At 42.4% G+C, this 23,426-nt stretch overlaps 1 protein-coding gene across 2 annotated transcripts; it reads right to left on the bottom strand.

The window, feature by feature from the left end:
• Positions 1-7,265: 7,265 nt before the first annotated feature.
• Slc19a2 (solute carrier family 19 member 2) lies at positions 7,266-23,104 on the bottom strand. 2 transcript variants are annotated; one of them, XM_034513615.2, is made up of 6 exons: positions 22,700-23,104; positions 15,020-15,622; positions 11,571-11,796; positions 10,372-10,564; positions 9,868-10,009; positions 7,266-9,262 (listed from the first exon to the last, which is right to left on the bottom strand). In XM_034513615.2, exons 1-6 carry the CDS (start codon positions 22,901-22,903, stop codon positions 9,134-9,136), a joined length of 1,497 nt encoding a protein of 498 aa, XP_034369506.1. In that variant the 5' UTR covers positions 22,904-23,104; the 3' UTR covers positions 7,266-9,133. The 2 variants fall into 2 exon arrangements, with proteins under 2 accessions (XP_034369506.1, XP_076797624.1); XM_076941509.1 differs by having other exon boundaries at positions 8,898-9,262; positions 15,134-15,622; positions 22,700-23,046.
• Positions 23,105-23,426: the final 322 nt, after the last annotated feature.

Genomic DNA, 23,426 nt, shown 5'->3' with positions numbered 1-23,426 from the left:
TTTTTTTTTTTTTTGAGATAGGGTTTTCCTGTGTAGCTCTGGCTGTCTTGGAACTCACTCTGTAGACCAAGCCGGAACTCAGAGCCACTTTCCTCTGCCTCCTATGTGTGGGATAAAAGGCATGTGCTGCTCCCACCACCCAGCTTTTAAAGTGATTTTTCAGTTTTCTCTATTAATAAGAGAATCAAGTGATTTAAGGAGAGCTTTCAACTCTCTCTCTCTCTCTCTCTCTCTCTCTCTCTCTCTCTCTCTCTCTCTCTCTCTCTCTCTCTCTGTATGTGTTTTGCTGGGGATCACATCCAGGGCTTCATATACACTAGGTGAGGGCTTTACCACTAACATATACACTCCCATTTTTTACTGTTTTGAAACAAGGTCTCTCTATGTACACCTGGTTGGCCTGGAACTCACTCAGTAGACCATACTGGCCTCGAACACATAGAGTTCTGCATGCCTCTTTGTCCTGAGTGCTAAGATTAAAGATGCATGGCACCCAGCAACTTTTTCTTTTTTCAGAACAAAGGCATGGACAGACTCCTTCTGGTGGTTTCATACAACAATATTAGTTTTTTTTTTTAAGCGTGAAAATACTGTCATACTTTCCTGAGAATATTAATTTTCAAAGTGTGTTCAAATGATGTGTTAAAAATTGATTTAAAATTCTTCTAGTCAGTGTTTTCATGCCTTCTACAACAATCCAAAAGCCGTAGTGACTACAACATATATCTTCCTTCTTTGGGTCATCAAGTTTATTAAACTTATTATAAAGCTTATATGTAATGCCTTTGGCTGCTATGATGTTTTGGCTGATAATGATAATGGGCGCACCTTATCTTTTGTATCCAAATGTAAAGACTAAGTATTCCAAGACTACAGAAAGCCACCCGAAAGGCTCCTGACAGGAACCAGATGTGTGAGTCCCTCCCCATTCTGTGATAGAATGCATATCAGAGCAGCAAATCCCGGATGTTTTGAAGAGAGAGAGAAGGGAGTTAAGGTGGCTGTCCCTCCTTCTCTCTTCTTCCTTTGAGAGGGCAGAGGTAATGCAGGGCAGGACAAATTAATACTTTTCAAGACTACCCCATTTCCTACTTGTAGGCTAAACAATCTCTGGGCAATACAGATAAATGAGCAAGTTATACATTTTATACACAAGAGTAAGTTAAACATATGAATGAATAACTTGACCACACCCAAGCTGATGCATTAAGATGACATGGAAAGATAAGAAAAATTGTGATAGCATTTCTTAACGGTGAGGGACAAAAGTAAGAATTGGGGCTGACTTAAAGCCAATTTTAGCTTTTGTAAATGAGGAGATGAAATGGCCATTCACTGAAAGCCAGAAGCAGAATCAGTGACTGGAAATCAGAACTGCTTTTTGGCTTTATCCTGGTTATTTTAGGAAATCAAACAAAGATGGAACTAGGTAGTTGGGTATCCTGGAATTCAGAGAGGTAAAGACAATATGTGTAATTTTTGGAGAGTTCAAGTTACTGGAACAGATGAGGATAAAACTCAAGGCGGGGAGCAGGGGAAGTGTAGTGAGAAGAGAGGAGGCAGACAGAGCCCAGGCTCTTCTCTCAGTTGGGTAGGTGCTCAGAAGGGAAGAAAGGACCTTTGAGGAGATTCAGGAGACAGCAGAGATGTGGAGTGAAACTCAGAAGAGGCTCCAGAAGTCAGGAACGGGAAATGCCAGTATTCAAGGGATGCTCTCAAATATAAAGGCTGCACAATTGTGGAGAGCTCTTGGTGTCACTTCAAGGATATCAGCAAGAATTTGACATTGGCCTAGGACAAGGAAGTAGGCTCAAGATCTTTGTTGTTGTTTTTGGTTTTGTTTGTTTGTTTGTTTGCTTTCTTGAGACAGGGTTTCTCTGTGTAGCCCTGGCTGTCCTGGAACTCACTCTGTAGACCAGGCTGGCCTCGAACTCAGAAATCCGCCTGCCTCTGCCTCCCAAGTGCTGGGATTAAAGGCGTGTGCCACCACTGTCTGGCCTAGGCTCAAGATCTTGATCTTGATAAGTCTCTGAATATTACGTGGCCTTTGTTTGTGCATTATTTGTTCCTTAGCTACTTTATGCCTGTTTGCTCTTAACTATTTTGTTTATGCCTTGTTTGTTCCTTGACTACTTTGTCCTTGACTTAGAATTGACCCTACTCTTTGCATGTACCTAGAATGGTATAAAAGCAGACTGAAAAAAAGTAAACCCACTTCAGCACTGGCTGGGGTCATGTTATAATGTTGTCTAATTGTCTTTTATTTTAATCCTCACTTCCTCCTTCGAGACCCTGTTGGCTCACTGCGCTAGCTTGGTCACACACAACAGAAATGAAAGTAAGGCGACAGTCTACAAAAAGAGACACAGGCTTTGTGAATTATGCTTCCTATAAGAATTTAATTCCTAGGAGGTAGTTGTGCTCACCGTCAATCCCAGCACCCAGGTGGCAGAGGCAGGTAGATCTCTGAGTTCGAGGCCATCCTGGTATATACAGCAAGTTCTAGGACAGCCAGGGCGACACAGAGAAGCCTTGTCTCAAAAAAACAAAACAAAACAACTCAAAAACAATTATTTATGTGTTCATTTATTTATCTGTTTATTTATATGGGGTGTGGTGTGTGGATCTCAGAGAACAACTTGTAGAAGTTCCTTCTCTCCTTCCACCATGTGGGTCCCTGGCATCAAACTCTGGTCATCAGGCTTGACAGCAAGTGGTCTTTCAGCTCCTCTTCTGAAAGGGTATTAACATCCAGAATGTATACAGAACTCAAAATAAAGTAAACAACTCGGGGGGTGGGGAATCTAATCTACAAATGTGATGATCTGAGAATTCTAAAAGGAAAATGTACATATAAATGGGCAGTAAACATACAGCCCCCCTCCAAACACAATAAGCCAAAACAAAGACAGGTTTAGTAGTTTAATTATCAGGAAAATGTAAACTAAAAGAACATTGACGGTCCATTTTACCCCAGGCAGGTTTGGCTGCCATCCAGAAAAACAAAACAAATAGGATTCGGTGGAGAGAATGGAAAAACCCTGAAACAGTTAGTGAGAATTACTAATTAATAACTAGTGTACCTCTGTGAAAATCAGTGTAGAGTTACAAACAAAAGAAAAACAAAATTGAAAAACAAAAAAAACAACAAAACCCCTCTGAAACAGAAGCATCAAAGGTCCAGAGGTATCATTCCTCTGCATATATAACCCAGCTCATCCATGTCAGCACACTTTAAAGATATCCACACAGCCGCTTTTTTGCCATGGTACTTTTATTAGTAACAGCCATGATACAGAATGCGCCTGACGTTAATCAATAGATGAGAGAGTAAAGAAAACGTGGCAGATAGTCACAATGAGGTTCTATTCAGGCAAAGAGAGAAACAGAATTACATTATTTGCAGGAAAAGGGGGTGGAACTGGAGGTCACCGTAGTAGTAGAATAAGCCTGACTCAGGAAGACAAACATGACAGTTAATAGATTTCCTCTCATTTGTGGAATCTAGACGTAAGTAGAGGACAAAACCATGAAAGTGTATGGGGCCTATTTGGAGGAATAAAGGACCAATGTCTGGGGGGATGGGAAACAATAATGGAGGGGAGGTGAACATGACAAAGCTCATGGGATGCTTGTGTGAAAATGTCAGTGTCCAATTTATGTCTGCTAACACAAAGACGTACAGGCTAACTTTGGAAAGGAGAGCTGCTCAGCTGGGTCAGACGATGCTGCCAGGTCAGATATAACAAGAACCAAGTCCACGGTTCTGTAGTAATCTCAGTGGAACAGTGGATATGCAGAGGGGAGGAGAGTGGGCACTGTGGACAGTGCTTTCCAGGGAGCTGTATGAGGGGAATGGAGATCTGCACTCAGATCCTAAAGAACCTGAGAGACAATACAAGCATTTAAGTGTAGAACTGTATGGAAACAGAAAACTACACATTTCTGAGCACTCCGTTAGGGACGAATGCAGTTACTCTTGAGTGTAGTTTCTGTTTTTAATTTTCATTTATTTTTAGACTAAATAGATAGTTAATGAGAAACAAGTATGAGAAAGGACTGATGTTTGAGAAAGAAAGAAACGCTATGGGATTGGAGAATCAGCAGACGATCACTCTTTTACAAGAGATACCAGCCATAGCCAAGGACTAAACTTGGCTGTTTAAGGTGTTCACATTAGTAAAGAGGCTTGGTTTCCATTATGATTGTTTGGATGTTTCTGAAATAATTAGCCACAGTCTGGTCATCAGTGACCTGAAACACCCAGGAGCAAGCCAGTATTTCTGCAATGTAGCTCTGAAGGAATTTTTAAAATAAGCTTCTGGACCTTTTGTACAACTCTTTTTTGGTCTAATATGCAAACACAGGGTCCTCAGGCCCCTCTTTGGCAGATGGAGAGGACAGAATCTTACTCCCCTTTCTGTTGTTTCCTCTGTGTTTTGACACAGCAAGGAGCTTCAAAGACAAAGAACAGGGCCCGACCTTGGAAAAGCTGCTTCCAAATTCACTTCTCTTGGTTTTCACCTCACCCTTTCCTACCCGCAGTCCACATCTCTCCCTTTTCATTTCTGTCCCAGAAGCTCTCCCCTGGCTCTTTGAGGCACTAATAGTAGGTATTTAAGGCCATAAAGTTGTCCCTCCATGCACATAGCATCCCTGAGGAAACGTTACTTTGGTCATAATCTCACAAACTCCAAGAGAAAAGCACCACCGTCTGCCACTCTGAAGAGGCTTGTTAAGGGAGTTTAGAGTTACCTGCAGGGTTTCTTCACTCTGGCACTTGTAGGATGTACATAGTCTCTCAATCACCTGACTCGACTTGCTGCGCTTGAGGCCTCCTATTTCTGTGGAACTAAGTCACATGTTCTTGAAACAATTTCAAACTGGCAGCGAATGTTTTTCATTCTCGGCCTGTCTTTTGCTTCAAAACCAAGCCCTTTATCCCTGGTTTAATATCCACAGCCTGCTTACTGGCTTTCCTTCTTTGACTTCTTTCATTTTGGATATGGTCTCATTCTGTACCCGTGGAGGGCCTAGAACTCACTGCATAAACCAGCTGGCTATGAACTTGTGGCCACTTTCTTGCCTCTCAGCAACCTCCCAAATGGTGAGGTCATTCATGGTCACGCACCAGCATGCTCACTAACACAGCTGTATCTCTTTCTGGTTTTGAAGACATGACTTTGGGTAAGCATGAAATGACTTACACCTCAGGCAATGGGCCTAAAATGCAGGGAAAATATCTGTATGGGTAAACTGGGGATCCAAAGCTGATCAAGAACTGTCAGAGCTGGAAGCTTTTTAAGCCCATTGATGGTTGTTGGGCTAATTTCTCAGTCTCTGGACACAGCTTCTTGGCCTTGTAAGCAGAAGACACAACCAAGATGTCTCTCTCTGTGTCAGATTTGTTTGGTCCAAGTGCTGGACCTGTGAGTGTGTTCCACATTTCAGTCAGTACTCTAAGAACATCTGAGGAAAGCCTGTTTTTGCTGTCATTCTGGAGGGAATATTGACACTCAAGTCATGAACTTTGGTTCTGGGGGAGAAGGGAGGGAGGCTATGCAAGTCTATTAAACAGGTGAGCAAACTTCGGAACTTTAAATATCTGAGCAGAGGGATTTTTGTTTTGTTTTGAAATTGATTCCTCTTGGGGTTTTTAGCAGTTTAGAAATGTCTGTGTCATCCCCTATACCCCAGACTGACTTATTTTAAAGGAAGAAAATTTAGAAGATATGACTTCAGAGGGTACCATGCATGGGCTCATACTATGTAGGTTTAAAATATTAGAGGTGCATACCCAATATTCACCAAAGGTCTCCTTCACTCAAACATTTCATGTGGGTTTTGGAAGAGTTTCAGAAAACTCAATTTGACTCATCCCTGGGGCTTTATTAATAGACTCACCAAAGCTGAGCTGCCCTGCCTGAGCTGCCTGCCCTGCCTGAGCTGTCTGGCTGGAGGCCTCTTGCTTTGGTAAGTAGTTAGCACGAGCCCCTAGTGAATAGGCACAGGATAGACTGACTCCACTCCATGCCAAATGGCATGCTCTGGTCTCCAGCTGCTGGCCTGGACTACAGAGACTTGGTGAGACTCATTTGAGGAGTGTCTCACTTCCCCCACAGGATCTGGATCCCCATGTTGCTCACTTCTCTGCCAGCTGCCCATTTCCTCTTGTAGATGTGTCCAAATCCTCAGTGTATTACGTGACATGCACTCTTCCCTCTACTGGGCTGCTTTGAGCCAAGTCTGCCTTCTTCCACCCTTGTCCCTGCTGCATATTCCATAATGGGACGCGACGACTGATTTACAGGGCTAGGGAGGGAATCAGAACTGGCTTAGTGTCTCCATTTCAGGATGTATAATTTAGGGGTGGTGGTGGTGGGAATATGTAAACTTCCTAAGCCACTTTTAAATATGAGTACACACGGTAGAATGCTAATTTACCAACCTAAAATCGCTCGTTTTTCCCTATTTCTACTGCTGTAAATCAAGAAGGGCCTTCCTTACCTACATGGGACCAACTACAAAGACAGTTCAAGCAGCAACCATAATAGTTAGCTACTCAAACATTTACTCTGTTCGCTCTGTGGGATTACATTTCTTGCAGGTGGACTTCCTTATTACTCATCATCCCATCTCCAGCAAACCTGATCAAAAAGGCAGTGAAGATATACTGGAAGAAATTACAGGGACAGACAGCTAAAGCTCAAATACTTGCATGAAAGCCCCCCTGTCCCTTAGTGATAGCGTAGAAGGAAAGCATTCCTTTGGCTGCTGTACGATGAGCCTAATGTGGTGCAGAGGCTGATTTGGTTTCTAGTACACAATAAAAGATGACTCTTCAACTGGAGCAATGAAAGTGCTTCTCTGGGCATTAGAATATTTTGGTATGGAATAAAGAGGCTCTGGAGTTTCCAAACAAGACTTCCAGCCCTAGCTTTAATTTCCCTAACTGAAAATGTGTAGTTGCTAGCAAAGGGACTGAACACTGTTCTAGCTTCTGAAGAGAAGAAAGACATGAGAGATGTAGGAAAACCAATGTTGCAGACAGTGCCAGCAAGGGGGGCTTCAGGGAAGAGTGCAGGGGAGAGGGCAAAGGAGGCCACAGAGAAGGGGAGGAGTTAACAGGCTGACTGCTGGTTTAGCTGGGAAGGTGAGAGGCACACTTTAAATGAATGTTGTCCAGGAAAGGCTGTTAGGAGATTTACAGACATAAAGCTCCTTTAGAAGATGAACTCAAAATAATTTTGAGTGAAAAGGGAAAATATACTGTAGAATATTTATTTAATAAAAATAGTTTTATAGTCTATACAGATCGAATAAAAAGTACAACAGATTATTTTCACTTCTCCGTAAAAGTGCATACAGTACAGCACATTGGGTTCTGCGTTCTACAAATATGGCCTCGTAGTAATATGTGAACACAGTCTTGGTTTAGACAGGTAAAGAAGGACCAGATTGGGTGCCACAAACAGTGAGCTAAATTCCAAGGAAATATTGCTTTGGTAACATGAACAATTAGATTGTACCATAATACATGTTATTTTAAAAAATAAAATAAAATTAATCAATCACAACGTTTCTCCTTGTTTCTGAGCAACCAACTTCTATAGAGCCACAAGAAACGGTGGGAGGAGGGAGAAAATGTAAGACGGGAGACTGCTACTCTGACCATAGTTCTCCATCCCTTAGTGTTCTTCTCTTTTCCCTAGCTGCAAAGGAAGATGCATGGAAATGACCTATATCATTCTCATTTCTTCCATTAGTCTTCCCAGTGCTGGTTGAACCAGGGTCTTCTTCTACACACTCACTAAGCTTCAGTTTTGCAATCTTAGTATTAATAATACTGTTTAGCTATTTTGGTCTTAAGAAGTCACCACGCTAGTGAAAGGCACTGACCTAGATCGTTGCACAAGACAACCAAGTTGGCTTTGAAACAGTTTTCACGTCTCACAAATATTAGCATACAGACATCACTCTTTCAAGTAATGAGGAAATTAAGTATCTCTCAAGATGATCTAACCTTAGGGACAAAGGCAGGTCTAAGGTCCAAAATGCAGGCATCAAGTCTATCCTAGTTCCAACCCCAATAAAATCATTAAGAAGAGGCTCAGTTTATTAAAAATAAAAGAAAAAAATAGGCCGTGGAATAATCCAGTTCCGACTGACATCTTCATCTTGGATGAGAAAGCCAAGACAATGAGAGGCATATGGGAATGATATTGTCTCAAAGGAAAAGAGTTCGTTTTGTGTTGGTAATAAAAGGGTACGCAAATATAAAATGGGCTCCCTGTATCTCTAACTATAAATGACCTTTTCAGTTGCAATTAAGAGTCCTTCATACCAAAGTATTAAAGACAAGCAAACCTACCTGGTTAGCCCTCCTCAGTTATCAACAGGCTTTAAAATTTGCCTTTTCTAATGAAATGAGCTTCTCTGGGAAGCATATGAATAATGCAAAAATGTACTTCTAAAGAACGTTTCCAAAAACATACCACAGTCAAAATGGGAAGCACTAACAGTCATACAATGAAATTTTAAAATAAAATCAGACAGAACACCCCTTAAAGGACAGAACGTTGAACCCGAGCAGATATTGCCAGCGAGGAACGACTGCCATCTGTAGACACACACACACACACACACACACACACACGTGCACAAGTAACACTGAAATCAGAATGCGGCTGGATGAGGCAAGTGCTCGGAGAACGCACGTATCGTGACCTGTACTATCCTGTGGCTTCTGAAGCCTTGGTCCCACCAGGCCACAGGTCTGGGTGAGTGACAAATATGACTAAAACCATCACACTCACATGCTCATGAAGGAAAGAGCAGACGTGCTACTTGATTACTCGCTTTTCCAAAATCAAGTTCTGTGGGAGTTTTTTTTTAAATTAGAAAAAGTCATTCTTAAATGAATGCGCATAAACAATTCATGAACAGAAAGCTTCAGCTCTGGCTTCTCTCAACACTATTACACTAACTCCAAGAATGCAAGGTGTTAGTTGAGGCTCTGAAGCCATAAGATACACATTCATAAATAGTTATCTGAACCATAAAGAGTTTGAATACATCCAGGCGGTTACTGTGCAGCGCCCTTGCTTGGAAGCAGCAGCACTTCGGGAGCACGTTAGGAAGTGGTGGCTTGAGGGCTGGAGTTGGGATCTTCCCGCTTTCTGCATTTCTTTATAATACTGACTATGCCATTAGCCAGGAAAACCACAGAGATGACTGCAAAGTAACTGGCATAAATCAGGAACTGCAAGAGAGAAAAGTAGTCACTCATAAAATTATCAAGAGATGGATTGTATGTAAACATACTCTACACAGTGACTCCAGAATGGATGAAAGTAGACATTCTGTGAACATTTGCATTAATGTTTTCTCAATGGGTCATATGTTGAGAACCTTAATACTTACCAGCCTTAAATATTTGGTATTTTGGTGAAGACTGGCCTTATAAAAAGGAGGAAGGGGACTTAAAGAGCTCTGAGGGAGCACGAAGCCATACAGTACTTCAGGGTTATACATTAAGAATGAGGGGCGGAGAGATGGCTCTGCAGCTGAGAGCATGGCTGTCCTTCTAGAGGGCCTGAGTTCAGGCCCCAGCTCCCATATTGTAACCAAAGGCATCTGTAACTCTAGTTCTAGGGACCAAACATCCCACAGTTGACAAGGATCTTTAGGACCTCATCAAAAAGACAACTGTCTCAACATCCTCCACAGAAAGGACCTAAGAATGGGGACATGGCAGAAGGAAGGGTGGATCTGTTCAGAATGTTTGAATTTGTTTTCATAAAATATGTTCCACTTCTGCCACCCCGATCAGGTAAACTACTTTCAGTGTCAATGAAGACATCTCACCTGAGTAGTAATACATAAGCCAAGGCCCCTGGCATCTACCACAATCAGAGTGAGCAGAGTCTGCAATGCCAGGGCAATGAAGGTGTTCACACCAAACACAAGGGCGTAACGTTCCATGCTGAGGTTTGCAGCAATCTGAAAACTTTCAAAAGAAAAACAGTGACTAGAGTACCTTTGCCTCCCCCTGAACTGTTAGACATTTTCACTTTAAACATGAACATAACCCCTTCCTTTACTGCTAACTCCCTTTCCAAAATGTGAAACATGCTTTGTTGCTGCGTGATATAAATCTTATTCAAACATATGAAAACAGAGGGATAAAAATACAAGAGAACAAACAACTCTTCCCTAAATACTTCCTGGGGAGATGCACAATAACTAGAATACAGTGCTTCCTCCCACTTGCCTCCATTAAATAGAAATTTTAATTTTCTTGGTTTGCAAAAAAATCTAAGTTTCTCTTGCCCATAACTTTTCCTAATACTTCTGAGTTAAAATACATACGTTGCTATGGTGATGAGTACCATGTAGATGATTCTGAAGACAACATAGGATGCATAGCACACCCAGATGCTCTTCACAGTGTCCATGATATACACTGCAGCAGCAATCAGGAGAGAACACAGGAATAACGTCATTTCTCCCCAAGTTGACCAAGATAGCTTTATATAACCAACTGCAAACACAGCACTAGCACCTATAAAACAAAAAAGGATTCTAGTTATTGACTATAGAAACTCTATTTCAATACATTAAAAATTCAGCTCAGATTATTATGTATTAATGACTTGCAACGTGTAAATTAGGAAACTTGAGAATAAGGAGTTCCTTGAAACTTAAGCAGAGGAATTTTGAACTTGATGGAATAGCATGCTGCCACTGAGATGGGCCTGAATCAGCACGTCTGGCAAGTAGACAGCAAAGAGGACACAGGCCCGGGGATGCTGCTACAGAAATAAGTATTAGGCTAGAGTCACAGAAAATTACTGCATCTGATTTGGCAACATGGCTGAGTGAGCCATCTCTGCTTCAGACCAAGAAGCAATCTAGTATATGCAAAATGGCTTCTCTTCCCTTGAGTGACCTTATGACAGTGGTGACAGCTATAATATGGGAGTGCTTTCTGGGTCTCAGCCACAATTTGTTTAGTACTTAGAGCTGTTATGTAGAATCTTCCAACAACCTTATGAAGTAGGGCAACAAATCAGAAAGGAACAGAACGCCTTATCAAGGACAGAGGCTCTGAAGCCACCACGGCAGAGTTCCAACCTGTACTTCGTTAGCTACCATTTATTGATTTTAGGTAAAGTATCAACATGTCCAAAGGTTCCAATTGTAAAGTGACAGCAATAATTGTAATTATCTCAGGAATTCTGAAATACAACTAATATACCTATTGTCTACAGAACAGTGTTGGGTACATATTAGCACCCAAGAGACATAAGCTACTGTCATAAACGACAGTATGCTGCTACTCAAAATCTCAATAAACACAGGCGAGTGGAACGTGGTAAGAGAAGAAAAGCAAACATCTTGAAAATCAGTACATTCCATTTCCAAGAATGTGTCTGTCAGTCAAAGGCCCCTACCACTTGATTACATCCAAATTTTCTCCTAGTAAGAAAATCAGAGCTCCAAATAAGCCATTCCTTTGGGCTCCTTCAGAGCTGGGAGAAGGGATCCCTGTTGGCTTAACTACTTACCCAGCAAGGTTGAAACGGCCTCCACACCACCATTGTAGATGTCAGCATTCTGAGAAGGCATCACCTTCTCCCACAATCCCTGTGCATAGTTCACCACCTGGAAATAGCCGCAGGTGGACAGGGCCCACCACACGGACCAGCAGAGCAGAGGGCGGGAGGAGTAGCACATCAAGAAGTCATTCCACAGGACTTTGAACACCCGCAGCCGGTCTGGCCGGGGCTCCTCCTGCACAGCAAACAGAAACAGAGCTGGAACACGGGGTAGGGACGCTGCAGACCACTGTGCAAGCTCAGTTGTCTATTTCAGAGATTTTTTTTTCCCTTTGTAAAAACCAAGTGCTTATTTTATTCAAGTAAAAACGTCTATATTTGAAAGGAACAACAGAACAGGTTAGCAAGAACAAGAGCCCTGAAGCTACTCTGAGTTTGGGTCCTGGCTTCACTGTTTACATTTACACAGTTTCAGGCAAATTATTAACTATCTTCAGTAAAATACACACACACACACACACACTCATATCTATACTTATTAGCAATTAGGTTTATATTCTCTTGAGTAGACAGGAAAGATTATTTACAAACTCATAGATGACATTTACAGCAAAGGGACAAATTTGTTTGCTATCTGCGCTTAGTGGTGACATCAGTACCAACGACTGTGTATGAAATGCCCACTCGGTATGCTTATCTGAGAGCTTTATATTACCCCATTTATAATCAAAATATAGACACACCAATAAGGAAGTAAAAGTCTGCAGATTGAATTAACTTGCCCCGGAAGTACTAGAAGCAGAGTTTGGAGTAATTTTTTTCTTTAAAACATTACACTCGGCTGGCTGCACTATTAAATGCTACAGGAGAAACATTAACATGCACACCGGGGTTGCTTACTCAAAGGAAAACTGTCTGCAAAGTCCTTTCATATTGAGAGAATTGTGAAGAATGAATGACATGGCAATCTGTACCTCACAGAGGGTTCGATTTGAATTTTGTTTTATTTTACTCTGAGACACTGTGATGTAGCCCAGGCTGTCCTTGCCCTTGAAGTCTTTCAGCCTCAGTTTTTAGAATAAGGAATACCAGACCAGTGCTACTATACCAGATGAAATTTTACTTTTTTTTTTTTCAGTGCTAGGAGTTAAGCCTAGGGCCTCACACTGTTAGGCCAGTGGTTTCCCACCAAGCCTAACTTTAGCCTTCCTGAAAAGAAAAAACAAATCACTGGCTTTGGTGGCTCCTCCCTCAATGTCGGTCCCCTTTGCTCTGAAGCAATAGGCTATCTCTAAGAAGAACCCAATACATGAGGTAAGTCTAAGGCAAGTGGACCATCACTCCGAGTCCTACTTAACTTCCTCTTTCTGAGAAGTCACGGTAAACCACCCACCTACTCTTAAATTAACGTCACAACTGTGATTTAATTTGGTTATATGTTTTGCTAGCTTAAATGGCTCTGCAATCCTTGATGATATCTAAAGCCTGGCTTCCCTTCATGCTTTCTGTAGGAAAACAGCAGTCAATGTGGTGGCCAAAGCACTAGCCAGCCACCGGGGTATCAGCTGCAGAGCCTGGGATGTTAGGAAACCAATGTCAGGAAGCTAATTTCTCCCACACTACAGCTAACCTCAGTCTGACAATGTAATTCAGTGAAAGCCCTTATGAGGTAAAGCGGGAAGTGACTCTCACATGTGCTCAAGTGTTATGTGCAAGTGTGTGTAAGTTACTGATCCTGGATCCCAATCTTACCTCTATAAGAAGAGGATAGACGAGATCCAGTCCTTCTGACTGTTCTATGCCCTGTTGGGAGATCGCTTCTAGTGAAAATTTTCATAGCTTTAACATGTACTTTTGTTGGGGTCTTTTGAGACATCCGCACAATTTAACCCAGGTTGACATGGAACCTGCCATTTTCCTGCCTCAGCCTTGGAGTGCTGTGACATTAAGTGTATACCACCACATCCAGTTGAAATACTGACATTTTGGTTACTGATAAATAATAAAGTTCATATTAGTATAGAATAGCTATTGAAACTGTAACTCAACTTGGCAATAAGCTATATTTAATAGGCAGTGACTTGAACTTAAAAAGTTAATAAAATAAATAACAGAGTATAGTGTTGTCCTAGAAAGTTTTTGGTTTTGTTGTATATAGACCTACAAAAGTTATACACACATTTGTATGTAGTGGCTGCTTTGAAAAAAATGCCCTTTTCTATATACTTCTTAGAGTCCAAAGCCATTAAATCCTACTGCTCTAGACAGACTTTGTAACTATAACTTTTGTTACTATTTAAAGTATATACTTTTTAACCATTAGGTATATTCAGGTTTGCCAAAGCCACTGTAACACACTTGAAACCAACCAGAAGAGTACATATATTTTCCCTACTACCCAAGATCTAACAAATGAACAGACCTCTCAACCAACCCTCTGCTGACTCTCCAGTGCCACTTAACAAATTATGCCAGAATCAACATTTCTTCAATACTTAATCCCTGTTTTTTTGACTAAAGATGGTGCCCTGAGTAGTCAGAGGTGTGTTCCATGACAGGCGTATCCCAGTCTGTACAGGAGGACTAAGGCTCCTTGAGACAGAATTTCAACTAGTTCACTGGGCGAGGCTTTTATAGGCTGGGAAGAAACTATTAGGTTGAGTTTAGGTAGAATCAAGCGATTCATAGTAGTTCTGCATTTTCATTCAGTTTTAGATTCCCTAAGCAAGACAGGAATGTTAATAGGCTTATGGCCAAGTAACATTCCAGGAAAACCCAACTGCTTCTACATAGCTGGAATGCTTCTTGTCCTTGTCTCTCACACCCTATAACCTGAGAGGAACAACAACAAACACACACACAACTTTTACATAAAAAAATAAACTGGGAGTTACCTCACCTTTCTAGTTACAAAGAATGGGTGGATTGTTTTAAATGCTGGACTCCTCTTTTCTAAGAAAGGGCTTTAAATCCTGTCTTGGTTTGTCTGCTATTCTCTTCTTATCATTCATTCACTGCCTTTCCACCACAAAACAACAAAGTATCATTTGAAATAAGTAACATGCATTGCTTCTAGCCCAGAAAAGGAAAATAATTCTGCATCTTTAAATACTTTGAGCTTTGATTCAGAAGCTACAAGTACACATCAATCACCAAGTGAATCATCTCAAGTGCTCACTAGCGAACCTTTTCTAAGTGCTTTCTTTGTGTCTACCAAGCAGTAGGGATACAAAAATGGAGACGCAGCCCCAAGACATTTCTGACATAATGCATAATAAATGTTACGCCAGTGTGATTCTGAGGATCACGCACTCTAGGGAAGAATACATTCATTATCCAGTATAGAAATCAGTTGCATCTTAATGAATGAGTGGCCCAGTGAAATGGGCTAGCCCGTCTGGTTCACTACCATTAGCCAATGCACAGAAGAGCAACCGCAAATTTAAGGCTGAACTCACCGGTCCTTCCACCGGAGGCTCATCTAAATTTAGAGGAATTTTTGACTCAATGTCCTCCCATCCAGGAAGATGGTTAGATGCTGGGGTATCAGTAACGATTCCACCATTTTGTACCTTGATGCCATTCACTCCATGACAGGAGGAAGGAATGTGGTGAAAGAAGAGGCTCTTCTGTGGCATAGGCAGAAACCAGGCCACAGCAAAAGCCACAGAAACACAGGTGAGGGAGATGACGTTCAAGCTGAACAGTGACCAGCCCATCACGGAGACGAGGATCTGCCCTAGGACAGAGCCCACAGTAAAGCCCACCAAGGTGGCACTTCTACAGTAACTTGTGACTCTCTGGTACATGCCCAGGTCAACCACAGTGTAGATATAGGAGTAGTAGGCGATCTCAGTGGCTGTGGCGATGCCATAAAAGAATTCCAAGAACTGAATGGCCAGCAGTCCTTGGGCATAGAGCAGCATGAACCATGTAACAATAAGGCTGAGTCCCTGCAGCAGAATGACAGGCTTGTAACGGAGGTAGTCTGTGGCGAGGAACACGGGAAATAGCAGCAACAGGTAAGAGTATGTCCATACTGGATAAATTTCATTGAAGACCTGATAGGAAAAAAGTAAAAGCCTGTTAATGATCAACAGACCCAACAAGCCATAAAAATGTATTCTTACAAAACAGCCTACCAACACTCCCTTATTACCCAGACAAACACTGACTATAGTAAGTTCAGGTAACTTCTGGAATAGCCTTTTCTATCCCCTCGTCATAATAAAATCCTTTCCATGCATCAAGGATCTTGCTCTGTGGCCCAGGCTGGAATCAAAAGCATTACATAGAGCAAACTAATCTGGGACTTTGGACCTCCTATGTCAGTCTTCCAAGTGCTGAGATTACAGGTACTTTCTATCTTACTCATGCCTAGCACCTTTAAGGTTTCTGAGAGGTGGATCCAGCATTCATCTGTATAACTTAACAGCCATCATACTGTCTGGAAGACAGAAGGACCAATAATGTTTTAGAAATTAAATCACTGTTGATTCTTATCTCTACAATTTATGCATTGACGAAGCAGCTCTCCGTTGGCAATAGGATTATAGGCAGATCTGTGTCCTTACTTATTGGTAACATGACCTAAAGTGTAAGTGTTTGGTGTTTTATTTTTCTTCCCCAAATTAAAAAGTAATTTGTATAGTTGTACATATTTATGAGATACAGTGTATCTTGGTACATGTATACACTGTAATACCCAACTCAGGATATTTAGGTAATTTATCATGTCAAACATTTATTATAACTTTATAATAGGTACACAAGAATCCTTGCTTTAGATATTTTGATTTATAGGATGTAAGGTTAACTGAAACTTATTGCTATTTCTTTTTTGTGCACAATTTAAAATTGAGACTCTAAACATAATCCTCAAAATGCATTTTAAATGAGAAAGATTGCATTTGGAACTCCAGTCCCATTACTTGTGTAATTAAGAGCTGTTTCTCAACTTAGAATGGGTAAGTGCCAATAAACTTGCTATCAGTTGAACATTAAAAAATGTATTTGGGGTTGGAGAGACAGTTCAGTTTAATGTAAACACGGGGGCCTGAGTTCAGATCCCCACTACTCATGTGAAAAGCTGTTATCTCAGCACTTGGGGTGCGGGGGGGAGGCAGGAGGGTGCCTGGGGTTTGCTGGCCAGTGAGCTAACATAGGCAATTTGATGAGCTACAGGTTTAGTGAGGGATTCTGTATCAGAAAAATAAAGGAGAGTGATTGAGGAAGACATCCTGTTTGCATCAGGTTAAATGTATCATCCTCTCATTTCTGAAAGCATAAATGCACATCACAAAGTGTCTTTAAAAAGTATTTAGTGTACACCCCCCGCCCCCAAGAACCTCATCATTTAGCAGCACAGTACCCTGTAGAGTATCTGTTATTTCCTTCATGAATGAATGGCCGAAAGGGAGCCCTGACTCACTGCCACTGCCCAGTATTGCCACAAAATGTCATTGCTAGCAGCGGAAAAGGTCAATCCAGATTGTGGCACATTCAGTGAGTGCTGTGCTAACAGTATCACAGAGCAGAGCAAGGTGAGCTCCAGAGCTCTGAGAGGAGCTTGTGGACAGGTAAGATTTTCAGCCCCCTTCCAATTCATCCTTACCATCAGCACAAGGGGACAAAACCTGTACTATGGGACTGTCTGCTGCAAGGATTAAATGCATAACCAATTACTTACTTACTTTTCCATAGCTCTGAAAACTAGAAGACTGAATTAAAAAATGGTTCCTGGACTACATGAACTAGCACCAGTTCAACTGTGAGCCTCATTCTCCTGGTAACAGTGAGCACTGAAAAATTCCTTCTTTTACAAGGAGCTCACCATCCAGCAATGTACTCAAGGGTTATAGCAGTCAGTTTAGGGTGTTTCTGTTTTGTTGTTGCTCTGGGGTTTGGGGATGGGGGGTCCTAGTGATGCAGTTGTGACGACTGATCTGGAACTTGCTATGTACACCAGAGGGACCTCAAAAAGAGTGGCCTGCATGATCACAGGAACTGTTGAAGGGATTCTTTGTCAAAGTGTACAAATTCTAACAAGTGACAAAAAAAGCATTCTGTGTCCCCTAGCAAGGCAATCTTGAGAAAGCGGTGAGGTGGCTGGGGGTGAGGGAGAAGCAAGAAGCCTTCCCTATGGATATTATCAGTTGTGTTCCAATGAGCAACTCTCTATAGCCCTGTTCTCCCAGATACTACCCTCCCTCTGGTCTCTAAAGTTTGACTGTCTCCTGTGTGACTCGGGATGTTTCTGTGTCTTCATAGTTCCCTTTCCATGTCTTTCCTTACCACAAAACTACTGGTCAATAAACCTTCCCTTAAAAGGTATTCTTCACTGAAACTATGGTCTAGCTGCACAATGAGCTGTTACTGGATCAAACAGAAGAATGAAGCCGGGTCACCTACAACAACATGGGTGGAAGCAGAAGCTGTATTTTAAGTTAAGTTATCCAGACACAGAAAGACAAAATGTTACATGGAAGCTAAAACAAGCCAATATAAATACTGAACAAAGATTACCTCAGGTTTCATGCGAGCATAGTTGAGACAGTCGTTCCACTATGCTCTGGAATGGCTGTACTCAACCAAAACTGATTATATATTTTATGAGTTTATAAATAACTGGAAGGGAGCAGCTCAAGGGCTCCAAATCTAGGGAAATGGTGGAGAGGTGAATGCTACTTGTTCTGACTTGATCTCGGAATCCCGTATGCATGTGCTGAAGCTGTTACAGTAACAAATGGATACATACAATTACTATGTTACTAAAACGTTTTAAGATGTTCTCTATCACTTCCTTCAGCATCCCATCTTCTTTTGTTCCAGAGTTTTGCTCAACTGTTCAGTCTAGTAAACCTTTGTTTAGACATGGAACTTTCAGCAGTAGCTGTCCTTAATTGATCGACACCATTCCATTGCGTAAGTCCCATCCTTTATCAATTTAAAGGGCGTGGTGGGGCATGCCTGTAGACTGAGGCAGGAGGGCCATTAAGTAGTTCAAGGCCAGTTTGGTAACATAGTGTGGCCTTGTTTTATAATGAATAAATAAATAACTCTCATGAGGTTAATGCTACACTAACACAAACCCACAATTTGGATAATTAAGGATGAGGGAAAGTAATACTACCAGGCTTACGAGATCAACTAAGTATGACAAGAGATGGGGCAGGTGAAACACGGGAAACCAGATGGGCTATCTCTAACTTCCTCTAATTAAGAGATCTGTGTTTACTCCTACAAGGAATATCAAACAAGGAAAACAGAACCAGAAACCTCCTCTCCCACTATCAGCACCATAGCAGCACACCATATACAGTGCTGTGAACTTTACCTCACTTATTTCCAGTTAATCCAAACAGGCCTAAGAGGTAAATGCTCTACCATCTCTATTTTACAAGAAGGAAACTTGGTGTTAGAGAATGATGGGTTATACAGTTAGGACTGGCAGAGAAATGATCCCAACCAGATATTCCCAGCCCATCACACCAAAACATCTACTTTCTTCAATTATAAAACTGTTATAGATTCTGAATGCCCTAAGTTTCCTTCTATTGCCTGCAGAAGTTTTCCCATCTCTATAGAGGTACCATGACAGGGACTCCTCAGAGACAGAGATCACATAGTATGGAGAAGTAGATCTCAAATTCTTTTAAAACATTTCTAGTCGGGAAGTCTTAACACCAGAAAATCTTCCTTTAATAGATATTTTGTCTCTTGAAGAACAACTTCTCACAAAAATATACAAATTTACAAATGACATACCCTTATTAACTTCCCATTAGCTAGCTTCTTGTCTCAGGTAAAATCTACCATGTGATTTGTTCTATCCAAAGTGCCTTTCACAACTTTGGGCAGAACTTGTTTGTGTACATTTTCTTCTGGGATATATGCCACAGGAAAGTATGTTGTTCAGTTTTAAACCAATTCACATTTTGACTTTAGAAAACCAGGTCAATAGTTCTGATACCATACTTGACGAGCACAAATTTACATAACACTACTTAATCTATATAGAGATAAAAATAGAATGAATGACCCTTTAGTTCCAGGGGTTTTGAACCAAGTAAGAAACATGCACATACACAGATTTAAAACTGGAAACTGAAAACATGGTGAGCCCAGAAAGATAAAGAAGATATGAAAAGAACACAGATAGATAGACAGACACACAGACAGACAGACACACACATACACACACACACAAAGCAATGACTATCCCAAGCAGAGATCATATATTTGAGTGTTGGACTACACACATACGTTGGTGAATATGCTAGATTTAGGACTGGCATATGAAGGAAGCCTGGATGTACTAAAAGGGCAAAAAGAATCTGCAAGGCTCAGAGTATCAAGCGGAGTATGTTGAATGGTTTTATAAGTCAAAGAAAAGCAGTTAACATCAAAACCGCATGCTAACAAGAAAAGAGGAAATCACTTTTCAGAGATAAGGACTCTATTGGCTATGGCAATAAACACTTGCAATCCCAGACAGGCTGAGGCAGGAGGATCACAAGTTTGGGAATACTCTGGGCAACTTTATAAGAACACCCCTAAAAAATGGTCAATGGGACTAGAGATGGCTCAGTGGTTAGAAGCATCAGCTACCCTTCCAAAGGACTGGGGTTCAGTTCTCAGCACCTATGTCACTTGGTTCATATCCACCCATAAACCCTGCAACAGGGGATCTGACATCCTCTTCTGGCCTTCACAGGCTCCCGTCCATACATGGCAAATACTCACAGTCATGCACATAAATACAAAATTAAAAAATAAATAAAAGTCTGTAAATGTAGCTCAGTAGTATAGCAGTTTTATAGCATGCAAAAGGAGCCCTGGATTCAGTTCCTAGCATAATAAATAAATAAATAAATAAATAAATAACCCTTATTAATGTTTGGCTTTTAATGATTGGGACATAGTCCAATTAGAACCTGCCTCAATCTTTTAAAGTGGTAACAGTCTACAAAATAATCCTTAGAATGGAAATAGAGAGAAGAAATTTTGCCCTTGGGTCTTAGGCACTCAGCACTATTTATGATGATCTAGGTTGGCACTTCTGACATCTTCAAGGGGAAAATACAAACTTCAGTACAAATGTCACTGACTATAACCTGGGATCTACTTTGCTTAAAAATCATGCAATGTTTTATTTAACTGTCCATTGCTGAAAGCAAGTGCTCATTCATGAGGGACAACAGTGGTTCTATTTCAGCTACTAGGTTTTTGGTTTTCTTTTGTTTTTAATGTGGGATTCTCAACCTGGAAAGAAGGGCTAACCTAGCATTTTAGCAAAGACTCCAAGGTCCCACATCCCAGACGACTAGATTTCTCTTCAAATCCCTTTGCCTCGACTACTTGGCACTAAGAGAAGCATCCTTGAGTTGCCATACTCCTATACTCCCCATATTTAAGGCCTGCTGAGAAGGCAGAACATGCCAGAGTGCAGCCAGTACACAGCAGCTCTTGACTGAGGTCCTCTAACAAAACATATCAACTTTCAAGTATCAACACCAAGGGCACATTTCTCCTCCCATGCTTCCGTCAGGCAAGTACATACACTGTGCAGATCACAGAGCAGTCTGTATGTAACCTTTATCTGCTCACATGCTGAGTCATGTCTGCCTCGGTGTCTACACTTCAGGTTCAGTGGTTGTTCTGGGTCCCCAAAATCGCACTCTTGTATAGCCACAATGTAATTTTCTTCTCGGAAAACCATTCTGATCAGAAGTCTTTATCTTTTTACTGCTGGCTTTAACCAGTACCAAAATACACACGGATAATGAATAACTGTGAAATGATCCATAAGACTAGGAAGCATGATGTAACAGGCAGAAGTCGGCTGTACTTGTAAATGTCAAAGAATCAGGGAATCCCCACTGACTCTCAATTCTTTTCTAGGTGACCTTGAATAAGGCACACGACAGCAACAAACCGGACTCTGAGTAATTATATCCTGACAGTCTGACATGACTCTGGTAGTGTCACCTCTTGCTCTGACCTGGTATGTCAAGTTATTGAGTTAGTTGCTCCTCAAAAGCGATGACTGGCACCGTCAGGAAGGCTTAAACCGGAGTAATATTCTACAGCAACGTGGGCAGGGAAGCAGCATGGTAAGGAAGGAAAAGGGGTATAGAAAGAAGGTGACAGCTGTCCAGCGTCCACTCAGCTGACAGCAGGGAAAAGACATCGGACCTGCGCTTTCACCCTCTTTGGTACTCAAGGAAAGGGTCCTGGAGCAGTACTGCTTTCATTTCTTTCTCAATCTACATACTCCTCTGACAAAACCAAGTGCTGGGATAACGTGCTTTAATCCGAGGAGTTGGGCACATTTCTGAAGTATGCACTTCTGAGGTGCTATATGCTTACAAGTTTTTATCTTGAGTAAAGGACTGCGCAGGAGTTCTTGGCCATGCTCCATGCACATCACCGCCCTCAAAAACTCCACCTGTACAGAACGGACAAAACCTGTCGGTGAAGCAGCAACTCACAATATGAGAAAAGCTAAGTGCCAATTATATGACACTGTCTGTTTTTATCCCAGAGACGGATTTCAGAGGGAGCAGGGATTCTTTGGACACAATCCTACCTAATCAAACAAGCCAAATTCAGAGATTCTATCTATCTATCTATCTATCTATCTATCTATCTATCTATCTATCTATCTTGTCAGAGGTAAACAAAGTCAAGGAGAGGAAGGAAAGGAAGACTCTGTCACAAAAACAGTGCCGACTAACATCCACCCATACATACATACATACATACTATATATATATATATATATATATATATATATATATATATATATATATATTCTATTGAAAGTAGAGTTTACTGTTTTCTTTATCCACTCAATGTCCCCCATCCCCAACAGCTCCCGCAGCACTTGTCAGGGCAGAACCGGGTTATGCCATCACACAGCACTATCCACATACGGCCTGAAACATACATGCATGTGGGCTGCGGCCATTCTTTCTTAGTCCCGTACCGAACGTGCCAAAAACGCAGAGTAAGGCCACTTTTCCAAGCGAGCAGAAATCCGATCAGATTCTGCGTAGCCGGCTCCCGGGCTCTGCCGCAAGGCCCTCCGCAAACACCTGCGGCGCTCGGCCTCCCCGCCTGCCGCGCCTGCCTACCTGTCTCTCGGTCAAGTTCTTCTCCGGTCCCAGCAGGTAGGGCGTGAGGAACGGCTCCGACGGCCGGAGGTTTGCGAAGAAGCCGTAGGCGCAGAGCAGCGCGGTCGGCAGGAACCAGCACTCGCGGGGGACGCGGGCAGTACGCAGAAGCATCCTGGCCGCTGCCGCCGCCGCTCGTCGGGACACCCGGGCTGGCACGTCCATCCTGGGCGCGAGGGGCTGGACGCCAACACGGCCCCCTCCTCCTTCTAGGCCAACGGGAAGGCGCCCAAGCCGCGGCCCCGCGCGGGCACCTGTAAGCGTGCGCGACACCGCCTCGCGCCAGGGTCAAGATGCTTGGAGTCCCGGACGCCAAAAGCCACTGCTCACCCGACGAACGCCCTTCCCTAGGCCCGCCTCCGGCCTAGCCCGCCACCCCGCCTGGCCCCGCCCCCACGCCCTCCTGGCCCCGCCTCAGGCCCCGCCCCGGAATGCCCTCTCCTAGGTCGGCCACCCCGCCTCGTCACGCCCGCCCACAGCGGGCTCACCAGCCACGCCCCCAGGAACCGCCCCCCCCCCCCCCGCCAACGCCTAAGGAACGCTTCCCCATTGGTCAGTTACTCAAAAGACGAATAAGCCGCTGGGCACGCGCGCTTGGGTTTTGAGATGAGGGGTTCTGGGACGTCTGACTGTTAGGAGTGTGTTTGGACTCTGGCGGGGATCCTACGTTCCTGCACACCCACACGCA

Source organism: Arvicanthis niloticus, chromosome 10 (assembly GCF_011762505.2).
Source record: "Arvicanthis niloticus isolate mArvNil1 chromosome 10, mArvNil1.pat.X, whole genome shotgun sequence".
Lineage (NCBI taxonomy): Eukaryota > Metazoa > Chordata > Mammalia > Rodentia > Muridae > Arvicanthis > Arvicanthis niloticus.
This window is presented reverse-complemented; position numbering and strand designations above follow the sequence as displayed.

What these genes read in the sequence shown, in the direction of transcription:
- Slc19a2 (XM_034513615.2), bottom strand. Translation starts at nt 22,903, where the DNA reads ATGGACGTGCCAGCCCGGGTGTCCCGACGAGCGGCGGCGGCAGCGGCC. An exon ending in AGAACTTGACCGAGAGACAG is followed by an intron (nt 15,623 to 22,699) that starts GTAGGCAGGCGC and finishes TTTTCCTATCAG; the next exon opens with GTCTTCAATGAAATTTATCC. An exon ending in GTACTCATCACCATAGCAAC is followed by an intron (nt 10,010 to 10,371) that starts GTATGTATTTTA and finishes TTCTTTTGAAAG; the next exon opens with TTTTCAGATTGCTGCAAACC.